The sequence below is a fragment of the Heliangelus exortis genome, chromosome 1, assembly GCF_036169615.1.
Source record: "Heliangelus exortis chromosome 1, bHelExo1.hap1, whole genome shotgun sequence".
In the NCBI taxonomy this organism is placed as follows: Eukaryota; Metazoa; Chordata; class Aves; order Apodiformes; family Trochilidae; genus Heliangelus; species Heliangelus exortis.
In genome coordinates, this window is record NC_092422.1 from 18853907 (window position 1) to 18869677 (window position 15771).

General features: G+C 37.3%; 1 protein-coding gene across 4 annotated transcripts in view; it reads right to left on the bottom strand.

The window, feature by feature from the left end:
* Positions 1 to 762: 762 nt before the first annotated feature.
* The window catches only part of SACS (sacsin molecular chaperone), a 59117-nt gene continuing 44108 nt past the window's right edge, over positions 763 to 15771 (bottom strand). For all 4 annotated transcript variants that reach the window (XM_071735812.1, XM_071735794.1, XM_071735822.1 and 1 more), the window contains one exon: positions 763 to 14507. In XM_071735812.1, the coding sequence (XP_071591913.1) occupies positions 2953 to 14507 (11555 nt within the window). In that variant the 3' untranslated portion in view covers positions 763 to 2952. The remainder of the gene's footprint in view (positions 14508 to 15771) is intronic.

A 15771-nucleotide genomic window follows, 5' to 3' on the forward strand; every position in this document is an offset into this window, starting at 1 on the left:
ACTTGTGCAATGTGCAAAATTACTTTAAAAATGTATTTTTGTGGAAGGTACATACCCATATTTACTCCTGCTGATTCTTGCTAAGGAATTGTGACATACTAACATGGAAGTGGTGGATTCTCCATCCCTGGAGATACTCAAAAAGAGACTGGATGTGGCACTCAGTGCCATGGTCTGGTAACTGCAGCAGTAGTGGATCAAGGGTTGGACTTGATGATCTCTGAGGTCCCTTCCAACCCAGCCAATTCTATGATTCTATGAACTGTTCTAAGATTCCCTCTCCAGTGGGAACAAATACATTATTCCTCATTTCCCAAGGCTCCTAGCTAAGCCAAAGGAAGCATGAATTAAACATGTCTCTGTGTTCGTTTATTTTAAAGCAAGGATTAAGTTAAAATTATGAAATCAGTTTCAATAACAGTATCATTTCCTAGTCTCATAAACCTCTTTATTTAGGCCAGCTATTATAGTGAGTTAAACAAATAAAAAAAAGAAAGTATGAGGCTTCCATTTGAGACACCACTCTTTCCTGTCTCTCTGTGGCCATATGCAATTTTACTGCAACTGATTGATGGATCAACCTAGAATAAGAGAATAAATTCATTTTTCTGTATGATTCAGGTTTTCTTGCTCACCTTGATTGAATATTTAAAGTTAATTCAGACCATTAGCTTCCCAAAATGTTGGACCATTTTCTTCCTCACAGTGTCAGCACTCAACAATATATATACAAAAGAAACAAAATAAAACATAACAAAATAGTTCAGTTCTGCAATGTCATTTTAATGGTTCATAATACTGGGAAGGCAACATAAGTTGCTTACAAAATACAGTTATGCACTTAAAAAAAAACATTTCCTTCTAAAAATGGGAAAGTAATCAGGTTGCTCTTCTGTTCCTTGTTTCCATGTTACCTTATGTTTTAGTTCCATTTAAACAGAAAAACAATGAGAACTGTTTCCTTTTGTTAGTATTTTGCTTACCCTGAACACTATTCATCTGACTTAATACACGAAGTAAGCAAGAGCCACAAAGGAATCTGTTTTAAAAACACAGAGAATTAACAGAACTGATTTACTTCATGGCACACCAGGATTTGTGTTTTGCTTACACACTATTTATTGGAAAAAAAAATCAATCAGCAAAATGTACATTTTTTTGAGAAAACTGCAAACATTTTTCATTACAAGAAAATGTTTTTCAAGATTTGTACACTTATTTAGAATGAATTTAAAAGATAGTGTGTATTTACCTATATACAAGGAAGCTTGAAATAATAGAGTTAGACTGCTTTATAAAACCAAAACACATTAGACTGAAATTTGTTTGCATTTTTCTTTATTAAAATTATGGCACTTAATATTTTATTAACAGAAATAATAATAGGGCTTCACAATCGGAGGAACTATGACTTTTCCAAGCATCTAATTTCTTCCCACTACCATTTACACATTTTTTTCAAAAGAGAACAAGCACTTGCTAATTTGGACAAACCAAAGAAGCTTTCAACATGACTTTATTTTTGGATGACAACACTATAACAGCTGTATCAGCCCTGCAAGCTCATTGCTGGGGTTTTTTGTTTTTTTTTTGTATTCTTCAAGTTCATTTACAGTTTCACTGTGCTGTCAATTAAACAACTGTAATAGCATGTCACTGGAAAAATACTTAGCATTTATGTTAAACTTGGCTGATTCAGCAAAGAAAAATGAAAAATCCTTCCATTTAGCATTGTACTTCTATATTATTTTTATTATTTTTTAGTTTTTGTTTGTTAGTTTTTTTACAAATACTTTATGTTGAACATATTGCATGACATTACCAGAAGTATCACAAACCAGAAGTGAAAGTGTGAACTGAAAATCAGACTTGTCTGGGGCTGTAGTGAACACCAAATAATAAGAGCATTACATTGCAGCACCTTTAAACATGTAACAAAAACCAGTGCTCAGTGTACACCAAAAATGGGTTACTAAATTTGACTATTATGGGTGCTTACTTGTGGAAGTATATATAGGTATGTACAAACACAAAGGCACACGCTCAGGAAAAAAAGAAGAAAAAAGAAACTCAACAATTAGACATCTGAGAACTGAGTTTTGGTGTTCAAAAAAAGCAAAAACATACAATAACATTCAACAATTTTATATCACCAACGTGCATTTTTCTTTAAACAAAAGTGGACAGGCTCTAGGAAAAAAAAAAGTAAATTAAATAATTATTTCATAATAATGTAAATGCAATCAATGCATGACATGAAGTTGCATGTTAAATCAAGTATCATTTTTCAGCATTAAAATAACTGTACCAGTTCACAGGTACTAAACTATCCTTCAAAGGTTCACAATGTGATGTGGCAGCAGATTTATAATCAGATCCAGCTGATAAGTATAATACTATGAGTGACACACATGTCCACAGAACACAGAAGAAAACAGAAATGCTCTGGAGCAACACCTCCAAAATTATTTTAACTTCCATCCCACCTCCCATTTCTTATTATGTGTCCAGTCTTTTGTACATTGAAAACTGACATTACTGTTTTGAAATGTTACATTAAATGAAAGAAAATCTAACAAGGAGTTATAATTACAGGCTTCATCTAACAGAAAACTAAGCTTTGGTTATATAAAGTGCAGTTCAATAATATGCCAATTAATCACAATATTGTACATACAGTTAATTTTTGCAGCTCAGTTTCCCTGCAAATTTTAAAAAATACTCATGGTTTGCAGTTTGCTTACACAGCAGGCTCAGTTTTAAAAAATCCCATTTAAATAAACCTTAATTCTAAGTACTTCAGTACCATCCACCTTTGTGCACTACATTTCTGAACTGCTTGGCAACGTGTAACCTCTTGGATGTTCAGTAATCTGCACGACCCCATTAGCATTGCATCACATGAAATACCTAAGCTCTTGCCACAAGAGTTCCCTGCCCTCTTCAAATCTCTTAGACTTTTTGTTGTATAAAGTTTTCAAGTTTTATTATGATACAAGCAGTACATTCCATTACTCTCATGGCAACTTCTGAAGTAAACCTATCATTGGGAATCTGTGGAAAAGGAAGTAAGTCAGGATACCTAGTTTTTAAGCTATCTACCCCATAAGCTTCCAATGTCTGAACATCATTTGAAAGGCCTTCAAGCTGCTGACTGTATTCCTCTATTTTTTGTGCAAGGGCTGCTGGTTTTACATCTTTGTCAGATTTGCCCTTCACAGCATAGTCAGCTGCAATCAGGGCTAGTTTAGTAGAAAGGTAGCACTTAAAGCATACCCATTCATTAGCATTTTTATGGAGGTCATTTCTTGCAGCTGAGAAGTTAGCTCGGGCCTGCCTAAGCCATCGCCGTGCCTCAACGGGGTTCCCAACAGACCGGAACGTAGGTGGGACAAAAAAGCGTTGGGAGTAAGATGGCCCCGTGGAAGATGGACCCTTTTCTTTATACTGTTGCCTTTCAGATTTGTGGCTTGTTGCTTCTTGATTCCATGAAGTATAAAATCTCTGAAAGGAAAATTTATCTGACTGAAATCGAGAAGCAGATGAAAATGGTCTTCTCGTGGCTCTGTCCATATTTTGATCCATAAAGGCTTGTTTTTCTAGCCTGTTAATCTCATTTTGTAAATGTTTGAAAACTTCATTGGCTATATCAAGATTTTCTGCATTTTTATCCGGATGCCATTTAAGATACAACCTCCTAATAATCTTTTTTCTTTCAGACTCTGGAAGCTTCCAAGCCTGTTCAATCACAGATGTCACTTCTCGTAATATTTCTGGCAACGAGTTTGACTTCAACTTTTTTGGAGAGTGATGTTTTGAGGACACTGTTTTGTGGCTCTCTCTACCAGTGAAGAGAGGTGGAATCATTCTCGGTCCATGTGCTGGAAATTCCGTAGGACTGGTTGGGGTGGTAGGTGTGCTATCCCTGCTTTGAGAACTTTCCTCTGGTCTTGAAAATTTGTATAAATCAAGAGAGCTCACTATTTTGTATTCACTATATCCAATATCAATCTGGTAAATCTTCCCCAGAAAACTGGGACTTTCATCATCTTCTCTTTCTACTTCTTGTACAATGATTGCATAGGTATAAGTTGGTTGATATGACCCATATATATCACCACCTTCAGCATCAACAAGGTAACCAACATATTCACCAGGATAAAATACATTCATTGGATCCATGAGAAGTGTATAGTGAATTTCAGCTGGTATAGGAGTGCCAGGAGTTGGTAGTTCAAGTTTTGATGGCTCAGAAGAGTCATACTTCACTCCTAAGCTGTCAAGCTTCTCACTGATCCGGTAGATATCATTACATCCGAGCATGGCAATTAAATATGAGGTATCAGAAATCAGGTTGTCAGTTGCAGATTTTAAAGTCATTGCTAACGCTAACAGGAAATTTATGTCTTTGCTGTCAGAATGCTGTATATAAAGCAATATTACTGCATTTCCGTATCTCTTCAGGAAAGCAAATGTTTCACTCTTGCTGTGGGGAATAGGAGCGAAACCTTTAACTCTTAATGTTGTTTGCAACTTCTCAAAACAGGAAACTTTCAAACCTTCTCTCAAAGCTTTGCAAAGTCTTATTGCTTTTTCTTCATTAGCTAAAAATGCATTGTCATTTTCATGCTTCATAATCCTAATGAGTCCTGTGATGAATTGTTCTGAAGACAACAGCAACTGTAATCTTCCTTGCAGAGAACATAATGCTCCAAACTGACAAATTTTGGGAGACTCTTCATCCAACTGCTCTTCAAGAATACTGCTAAGTAAGCGAGGCCTCAATTTCTGAGGGAATAACATTATCAGTTTAGTATGAAATCCATGGTCTTTGCCTAAGTAACACTGGCTAAGATCAACAAGCATTTGCACACCAATGTTTCCTTGGATTCTGCTTTTGTAGTGGGGTGCATCATCAAAAACCAAGATACTAGACTTTACCAACCTACCACCTTGACTGGGAAGGTACAGGGCAAAATCCCTCATGTTCTCAAGGTCATTCCTAACCTTGACAGAATCATTCTGAAGACTTTTGAACAAGCCAGAAACTACTCTTTTAACTGTGCGCATTTCATTAGGATCCAATTGCTTTCCTTCTGAGTTCTTGAATATGCGACCTAGAACTTCAACATACTGCTTTGTTGAAATGATATCTTCAGTACCCAAATGCTTAAATAACTGATGGAAAGTACCAAGTTCTAAAGGAAGCTTGTAAAGATAAGGCTTAAAATCAGATTCATACTCAAGGTTTATTACCACCTCTTCAGGCTTAAGGAGCTTCCAACCTTCTTCTACCATTACAAAAGGAACTCCTCGAAGCTGAAAGCGGAATTCCCTTTTTTCTGTACTAAGAAATTCATAAATGCTTCTTAGGACCTTGGCCCTAGTTTTCACCATGTCCTCATCCAAAGTTGTTATATTGCATATGTTCCTGCAGTTATTGATAACTTTGTCAAGGGGAGGGTCCAGATTAACATTCAGCATAGTTAAAACTTGCTCAAGTTGTTCTTGTGCACCAAGACTACTTCCCTCTTGTTCTTTGATGCTTAAAGGTGTTGCTTTCTCTGGCAGAATGGGACATGAAGTCCACAGTAACTGCAACACATCAGTCTGTTTGAATTTAGGATTCACCTGTGCCCCGTTGAATCGTATAAGAGGAAGTGTCCCATTAACTTCTTGATACTGAGGGTGAAATCTAACAAATTCTGCTGGAGCTCGTTCAGGGCAGAGAAAAGGAATTAATGACAATTCTTTCAGAAAATTCCCTGACAGAAGGTCAGTTCTTTCTTGAAATATGTGATGAAGGAGGACATCGACAGTATTCTGAAGTGTTTCTTTAGACCAGTTTTCTGTATTTGCTCGCATGCTGATCTCCTTCGAAAACTGTAGTAATTGTTGCTGGGAAATGATGAATTTCAATCCAATACATCGTAGAAAAGTTACCCACGACGGAAGGAATGCAGCTTGATTTTTTGGTTTTGTAAGTTGCTCTAGTTTCTTAAAGAAGTCTTGAGGTATAAAGAATTTTTCAGGAAGCATAACTTCAAAGACTTTAACAGTCCTGTCATAAAAATATTTTGCTGGTTTTAATCTGTTGCTTGCATCATGAATGATCAAAATGCTTTCAAGCTTTTCAAACAGCTGTTCTTTCATTTCTGAACTTTCTTCAATGCTAGTTAGCCTATTCTTTAAGTAGATCAAGTGTTCTAATTTTGCATCATAAGACAGACTTTCAATTTTTGGCAAAAGATGTTTCAAGTACACTTCAAGATCATCCACGGAGATGCAGCCAAGCAAGGTATACAAATCTTTCAAATGAACCTTCTCTTCAAGAAAACCTGATGAGGTCGACTGTGTCCATCTGTCTACCTCTATTGAGGGGATGCTTTTTGTGAGGACGTAACATGTCCCATATTTTGAAATGCTGATGTAGCGGCCACTGATCGATTTATAGCAAGGAAGAGACTTTAAAATTTTGATGTCCTCCTGAGATGTCAAATGACATAAATTGCAATTGAAGTACATTAAGAGAGCCTCAAAGTCACTTTCTGCTAACTTTTCCGTCCGAAAAGTTGATGTCTGTACCATATATTGTATGGCTTTCAGAATGCTTGAAGGACTATCGATATTGGCTGTACGTCCCGACAACAAAGGCACTAAAGCGCTGTCTTTAGAGCAAATTTTGGTCAATGCCAGCTGAATACAGCCTGTTTTCATCAAAGCATGGAAGACTTTATCACTCTGGGCATTTGGAAAAACAGCTATATGCATAATGCTGAGGGGCAGCAGAACATCACACTCTGGCACAACAAGATGATTAGCTGAGACAGTGAACTTCACACCTGGCAGCAAAGTCCAGTCCTTCAAAGTGTCGACAACACCATCAAATTTTGCTTCTGTATCTTCTTGCTCTTCCTTAATATTTATAGACTCACTAATAAAATGCCAGGCACTTTTAAGCCAAGATTCACTTGCAAAGTTTTCCTTCCATTTCATACAGTTTCTGGTTTTATATTCTCTCGGCAACACAGATGACAGCAATTCAGCGAAACTTGTGATATCAAAGACTTTTGCTACTTCACTGTTAAGAAGAATATTGTTGTATCTCAAATACAATGTGTTCATAAAGAGATCCTTGCGAGATGGAATCAGCTCATGGTATGTCGTTAAGAACTTTGGTCGCTTTGAATCAAAAGTTTGCAAAACATTGTCAAGAGTGAGGAGGAGTGGCAAGCCCTCGATTTGGATTTCATTTTCTTCTGCATCTTTAAAGCAGTAGTCAACAAGAAGTTTGAGACTATGAAACAGTTTCAAATTTGTCTGCTGAAGACGACAGGGTAATTTTCCAATGTGGCAATTAGAGTCCGGAGAGGAAAATGTCATCAAAAATAACCGGACATCAGCAGGTGTCACGTAGGTGACAGGAATATCTGCATCTACCAAACAGTGGTAAAGATTTGCAGTTTCATCACAGTTATATACCAAATTAAATCCAATTTCTAAGAGTAAATGCTTGAGCCTGTAAACATTCTCAGCCACCGTCTTCCGCGTTGTGATGTTGTATTCTGTATTTTTCAGGTTCTGCAATTCATCTTGTAGTAAATTGTCAAAGAATGGCCTACCTTTGTTCACAGTGGACATGTTGACCCATGTGATAATAACAGCAGAATGCAAATCAGAACCATCAATATTTGGAGCTCGCATAACAGGTAGAAGACGCTTCAAATCTTCATGCATGCAACTGTAAACTGCTTTCACTAAGCAATACCAGTCTGGCTGAATATCAAGTCTATTAACTGGAAAAAAGGACAGAAATTTTTTCAAAGTGTCTTTCACAACATGAATAGGTGTGTTCTGCAGCACTGATATGGTAGGATCGGTGCCTGGAAAATATCGTTTCTTCAGCTGAATCAGCAGTTCAACGTAGGCTGGTGCTATCAGAGCTGTCATTAGGCTACTATTCCAGTCACTTCTTACTCCAACACCATTATCATCACGCCATAGATTCCTTCTTGCAGAATCCAGAGCGAAGTGTCCATTCACATGAAAAGGTAACCCAGTTTCTAAAGACAATGGTAAGAAACAGAACGCTCTGTGGGGTTTTTTGTAATTATGAGTGATACAAGCTGCTACCCCACCACGTGGAAAAAGAGTAATGTCCTCATTCTTGTGGGCTGAAACCACACTTTTGGATACCTTTTCCATGGCAGAAAAGCCTGACCTGTTACAAATTAACCACGTTGTAAGATTTCCTTCAGAGTCTTCGGTATCCATTGTGTAAGTAATCTGTTGCACAGGTATTTCACTTAGCTGCTTTTTCTTAGTTACACTGTCAATTACAGATGCATGGAATTGCTTTCGTTTCAGTCTGTCTCCATCAGTGATTTTGCCTTGCACAGAATACAGCACATTCAGTGCTCCTGTCGATTTTTCTATCTCACAAATAGAAATCTTTTCCATGTGGTTCAAAAACATCAGGAGTTCTGCTCCATCTGTACGCAGCTTGTCTAAAAGATTTTGGACCATTCTATCTGAGCACGGAACTGAGGAAATTTCTGATACTTTTGCCATTTCTCCATTTCGAAGGGGAAACCTAAACATGGTGCAATTATCCAATTTAAAGTGGTTTCCTAAATAGAGGTCAAGTACATCAGAGAACTGTGTTCTGAAATCTGCATCTAAATCTCTAAACATGCGGCCAGGACTTGTTGATGTTGAACCTGGTGCATACCGAGCGTGAGGATCAAAAATGCAAAGTATGTCATTGCCAGATATGAAAGAAGGACAATCAGTAATGTGATAAACCGAATTGAAGCCTATACCATATTGCCCAGTTTTACAGGGATTTCCTACTTTTGTACCTTTTCCAAGATTCTGAATTCCTCGAATATCATCTTCTGTGAAAGGCTGATTGTTGTAAACGCACAGTGCTGGTCCTTGAAGTGGTGCCCATTTCTCATCAAATATTCTATCAGCTGGATGCTGTCTAGGATCAAACACAAAACAGATCTCCGTAGCTTTTGCATCATCTGCATTCTGGAGGAGCTCCTTCAGCATTTCTTTTTCTGAAGGGTAAGCATTAAGAATGCTTTTAATTCTACTGGTCAATTTTTCTTTCTGGCCAAATTCTGTTCCAAGGGGAGTAAAACAGATATTGGATGCATATCTTTCTAAAGCTTTATGGCGTTTTGGTATCGCTCCAAGCTTTACTGCAACTTCTCTTGGAATATCACCATGACAGTATTTAACAGTTGTGTCTTTAACTTTAATCCACGGACAGTCATTGTAACATAAAGATTTTGCAGGCAGAAGTGCAAGATGAGTATCGGGTAGCAAAATATCACCATACTTTTTTTCGCAAAATTCCTGCCTCTTCTCTCTAATGAGGCCCCATATTCCTTCACTAACTATTCTCCTGCAAAGTTGGAAGTTGTCTTCTGTTAGTTGTTTGTTCCCTCTTTCCTGATTTATTAATTCTAGAACTACAGCAAAATCTTCCACTGTAAAAGCTTGTCTTACACCCACACTTTCAAAGAGCTCACGGAAACTATTTTTGTACTTATTGGGCAACTGATAAAGATAGGGTGCTGCTTCAAAATTCAAATGAAAAGACACTTTCGTTGGATCCACATACACATTCTCAACCAGAATAAAACTACAGTTTGTCAGTTGCTCGGTAATCATGGCTTTTGTTGATTCATTCTGCAACATTGCTTCATGTAGATATTTGTAACATGCATTAGTGATATTTTCTTGATATAATGTGATTCCATCAAATGATTTTGCAACTTGTTCTAACTGATTCATGACCATATTAACAGCTGGTTTCTTCAGTAAACCCAAAAATTCTTTGACAGCTAATGACAAGGCACCACAACCTTTAAAGGAGTGGGAATTTTCATTGAGAATTGGTTGCATTAGGCAAACTATATCTTGATAATCAGCAGTAAAAAGATCAGTTGCTGAAAACATTTCTTCAGGCTGAAAATCACTGCCTTTCCAGTGCAGTGAGAAACCAGCTGGTTTGCTAAGGAAAGGAAGGAAAGGGATAGTCTGACATTTTGCAGCAAATTCTTTTGCTCTAGGGTCCCTAGATTTTAGTTTCTCATCAATAAGACTCAATATAATACTGCTTCTGAGACAAGCTGCAGCATGATCAATCTTGTTAACTTCAGCTACTGACTCTGCACGTTCAATCAGATCTTCCCATAAAATATCATCTTTAGCCATTCCCAACTGAACAAGTTTAACCAAAATAACTGGGTTAAGATAATCCTGAGTAGTGCCATAAGGAAATCTTCCATCTTCAGCATCATATAACTTTGCTACTCTTCCTTCAGGATGGATCAGTCTTGATGGTGTGACTAATGGATGTCCACCCAATGAACAGGGAATACATGGAGTAACACGAAGAATTCCCAAGAACTCCTCAACTTTTTCATTGAGAACATAACGCATCAAAGGATCACGTAGCTCAGCATCAATCTCCTGAATATTGGGGAAAAAAACCTCAGAAAAGAACTGTTTCTCAGAGAAAGTGTTCTCCAATAAGATGCATTTGCATCCTGCTTCTTCAAATCCTGTCTTTACCCAAGATGGGAGATCTACAGCACACAGATTTTTCGAACCTGTTTTCTTAAGGTACTTCAGAAAGATCTTGAAGGCTGATGGTCCAACATCTGGTCGTTTCAGTATAGAGTCATCTAAAAACCTTACATTCTTCATGGAAACCCAAGAGAAACCATCAGAAAACACTTTGATCCCTTCTTTGCTTTTCATATGAGCTATGTCTTCATAAAACCCTTGACAAATAACAGAAAAATCATCATGAACTGCATCAGGATCTGGCCACACTGCACAGTAACTGTAGTCAACTAGCTCACCATTGATTGCCATGTCACGTAGAACACAAAGTGCTTCTATGTAGGCTTTTACAATAACATTCCTCATGAATACTGAGTTCCATCTTCCTTTTGTGTCTGTTTTCCAGATTTCTTTCCGATTTGAAGTAACTGCAAAGCAGCCATTTATATGAAGAGGTAAGCCTGTTTTTATTCGCAGAGGTAAATAGCAGTATACTTCACCTATGTTGTTGCAATTAGGTTTCACAATCCACTTTTGATCCTGAGTCTCAGACAGCAACACTCCTACTCCACCACAGGGAACAAGACCTAATCTTCGACCACTTTCATGTAACGAAAATTTTAAAGCATCTCCAGTGTCCATGCAAGAACATATAAGCCATGTTGTTGAATCTACAGTTTTCTGTGGCAATTCATCAGCTGATCTTTTAACCTGTCCCGATTTAGCCATTTCAAAGAAAGAAGCTGGATCATCTTCTGCACCTCTGAAAAGTGGAGACTGTAAATCAGCAATCCGCCTGAATACATGGTGGAATTCTTCCACTACTATCTGTAAGATACATGAGGACTTTGGGGTTTCAGTTGGAAGCTTTTTATTACTGCTGCTGCAAATCTTCATGAGTTTGGCAGCTTCCTTCAAAACACTTACATTTGGTGCAGTCAAGGCTTTGGAAGAACACAGATTTTTTTTTATAGTGACAACATCTTGTGCCACCCCAGGATCTTCTGCCTCAATTTTCAAGTATTTCAAAACCATGGAATTCACACTCTGAGCAAATATTATCAGTCTATGACCACAAATGCTAAATTCATCCACAAGAGAGTAAATGTCTGCTGTGTTGTAACATGCACTGCTGACTTCACTCACTTTAGCTTCCTGCTGAGTTCTAAAGGACAGCCTGAACAGCGTTCCTTTGTAGCTGTATGGAGATTCTACAGTCAGTGGTAGCTGGCAACCAAAAACTCCTATAAAAGGCTTAAACTGATTGGGAAATTTTCGCAGTCTCTTCTGTTGTTTACTCCAGTTGATTTTGATCCCAGGGTTCGATTTATCTCTAATATGCTTACTGATATGGTTAACATTTGGATCAAACATAATCATGAATTCCCGGCTCAAAATAATAGGAACATCAGTGATATGATACACAGAATTAAATCCCAGGCCAAATTTTCCTACTTTGTCAACTTCACTCCTTTTTAAAGACTCTCCTAATCGGGTTATATTTAGGAAATCAGAGTCAGAAAATTCAGAATTATTGAATGACCACAAAGCTGGACCATGACATGCTGCCATTCCTGGATCCAAAAGATTCTCTCTTATATCCATGTTTCTTCTCATGTCAATCAGGAAATTGCATTCCGTCGCATTAGCATCATCAGCATTTTGAAGAAGCTCTTTAAAGATATCTGAAATGGAAGGGTATTCTTCCAAAATATTTTTAATTCTTACAGTCAGAGGTTCTCTTTGCCCGGACTGCTCAAACCCCATATTTTCTGGATTAATCAATCTTGTGCTAAGGCATGGGACATTTAACCACTCAGCTGTTTTCATAGGTATGTCTTCATGCACCAAAATTATTGGTTCAACAGAATCTTCAAGCAAATCATTTAAGTCATCAACTTTGATATCACAGTAACAGCACTCATGAATTGGCCTCATTGCTAGTTTATATGGAAGTTTACCACTGTATAGTGGCATGGGTGTTTGCAGGCTTGCAGGAATCTGATTGCTGTACAGCCATCTTATGATGTTCAGCATTATGTGCAGATTTTGTTTACTCTCTTGTTCTGAGAGAGACTGCTCACTTTTTAGATATATTTTCTGAATGACCATAGAAACATGGTCTGGTGTTAACTCCTCAATTGAACCACAAGATTTAAACAACTGGTGGAACTTTGCCATAGTTTTTGGCACATAATGTAGATAAGGCTGGAGATCAAGATCAGGTATTGACTTTATTACTGCTTGTGTGAGGGAACAAAATGTTTTGCCTGTCCAAACCCAAGGAAATTTCAGTGCTTTAAAAGCTTCTTTGCCTTCGTCTAGATGATCGTGCATAAATCCATAGATCTCAAGCAAGATATGCTGAAACTGGTAATAGTCCTCATCACTGAAGGTTTTAGAACTGTGCCAATCAACCACCACCTTGAAATGCTTTAAGACTGCTTTTATGCTGGGCTTGGTGGGGATGCCAAGTGCTTTTTGTGTATCCAGCAGTGCATTTTCAATAAGAGGAACTGAGGAACCAACTAAAATTGCATGAGATACATCACACATTTCTGGTGGCGAACACAGATTACATTGATCTCCTTTCCAAACTAAGGAACCTGGGTAATTTGGAGGTCTTTCCTTACATACAGGAATCCATTTTATTTTTTTCAGCACAGCTTTTGTTTCAGATGAGTGAAGCAGTGTATGGTTTTTATTCAAAATCATCAAAAGAGTTCTAGCTTTTCTTAAGAGTAAATCATGATTGGTGTTGGAGTTAGCATGCAAACTTTCAATTTTATTTGCCACTCTCATAATATCACTTTCCTCAAGATCAGCCTCATTTTTTAAGCCTATTTGTCTCAGAGAATGAAGAATATCTGAAGATGTAAAAATAGCTGGTGGGAAGCAAATTTCCTCTTCAGTATAAAACAAATTTTGCAGAACTTCCACCTCAGGATCAAAGAGTTCCTTTGCTGACATTATCATTTCCTGCGAAATCTTAATAAACTTTAACGATGCCAGCCAATCTATCACATCTGTATTCTCATTTTTCAGAAAAGTCAGGTTTTCAAGAACCCATTGCATTATCTGCGTTGTTTCGTCGTATGAATAAAAATCACCTCTAATATCTTCTATAACAAACTTCAAGCAATCTGTGCTCTTTAATTGTTCTATTTTTAGCAAGTTAGCTAAGCGAATTGTAGCTTCATCACTGCCATCAATTATTGGAACAGAAAATCTTAGACCAGGAGGAATTTTGGCAGTGTGGTGTAATACCTTACTACCTTTTAGCCCACTAAAAACAGTGACATTTTCAGATGAGTTTTCAATTTTTTTAAAAATTAGCAATTCCTGAATAATTCTTTTCTCTTTTTCACTTGCATCAGTTAAACTAGCTAAGAATGCCCTAAGAGCATCTTTATGTGTTGCTGGGAGGGATGCAACCTGACTGCATAGTTTCTGTAAGGACATTTTTTCCATTATTTGTAAAACAGCACTTGGTAGTGGTGGATGCACGTATTTCTTTATAAGTGGATGTTGGATAGAAATATCCAGCTTCTTAAGTACAACTCCTCCAACCTGATGAATAATATCAGCTAAGTATTCTGGGAGCTGAGTCTCAGATTCATCTTCTAGAATGATGGGCGATGGATTCCTAAATCTCACCAGTTCCACTGATGTTGGGTTTTCCTCCAGCAGTGTCTTGGGGATAAGTGGCATGTCATCAAACACACTCAGGTCATCAGAAAAATGTATATATAGGTTCTTCCAGACCATCTTAAGCCAGGAAACTGATGGGTGATTTTTGTCTTCCAAACCTGGATACCACTGTACCACCATGTCTCTGCCAGGCCACACGTTATTCATAACTTCTTTAATGAGCCGAGCAAATCTTTCTGGGTTCAGAAGCTGCAACTGAGTGCATGGCCTTCCTGAAATTACAGGAAAAGAGCAAAGCCATGAACATCAAAAAGAAGAGTTACACAAGAAAATACTTCAGTGTTGGGCTGGGGTTTTTTTGAGGGGGGGGAGAGAAAAAAAAATTAAAATCTAACTTGTGCCCTGCCTTTATATTTTCTGGAGGGGAGAAAAATGTTTGTTAAAAGAACTGGGGATACCAGCTTCCACTGCTTTTAGGAGTTAATTAAAAGTGAATACATTCATATTAGTATAAAAATACAAAACAAACTGAAACTGATAATTATGTTATCGCAATTGTTAGTTTGACACAAGAGTTCTCAGGCATACACAGCAACTATGGATTTACAAAGTAGAAGTTTCAAATGTATTGGTTTAGTTTATTTGTTTAATAAGCTAAATTTACTTAGTTAATTCTTTACTTCTTTGGCTAGCAGTAAGTAAGAATCTAACCCACTGTTTGTTTGTCTGTAACTGCAGATTCAAATAGATTTGAAGGACTAGATATAGAGAAGCCCAGGTGCAGATGTTCTTACACTAAAACTGACAAGCAACAAAACTTGGTTGTGCCAGAAGTGCTGAAACTCAATTTAGATATGTATGGCTTTATTTTTATGGAGAAAACCCTCATCTTAATTATCATCAAGACAGCTTATACTTAAAACTTACGGAATCTCTGAGGGTAAAAAACCAGCACAGAATATAAAAATGACACTACTTCCCAATGACATCAACACCAATAACAGAAGTGGAAGAAAGATATCTATTTGCATTTCAGGTATTTCTTCCATCAAGATAGCACTGCTATTTCCTTATAAGCAGCAGCCCAATTAAAGATATTATCTACTCTCCCTGCCCTGATGGAAATCAGAAGTGTAATAACCTTCTGCATGTTTTCCTTTCACTTCATGCCTAGAGAGCTCTGGATTCTCTTAATTCTGTTGAACAGAAAACACAGGTAAACACATAGCCTTATGAAAGTGGAAAACACTTGGGCCAAAAAGACAAGAATTTACTTAAAACCTAAGCTCCAATACATTATTTGAGCATAGATCTTTAGAAATACTCTTTTCAAAAAGTATAATTTTAAAATACTGGAAATCTCCCTGAATGGGAATTTATTACAAAATATGTAAACACACCAATGAAAAAATAGTTTCTGTATAACCTAACTGAAAAGTTTTCTTCATCAATATTCATTTCCCTCAGCTGTATTTAAACTAAGTTCATAATTACCCCTAGTAGCTATCTTTTGGCAGCTCTATTTGGAGATGCTGG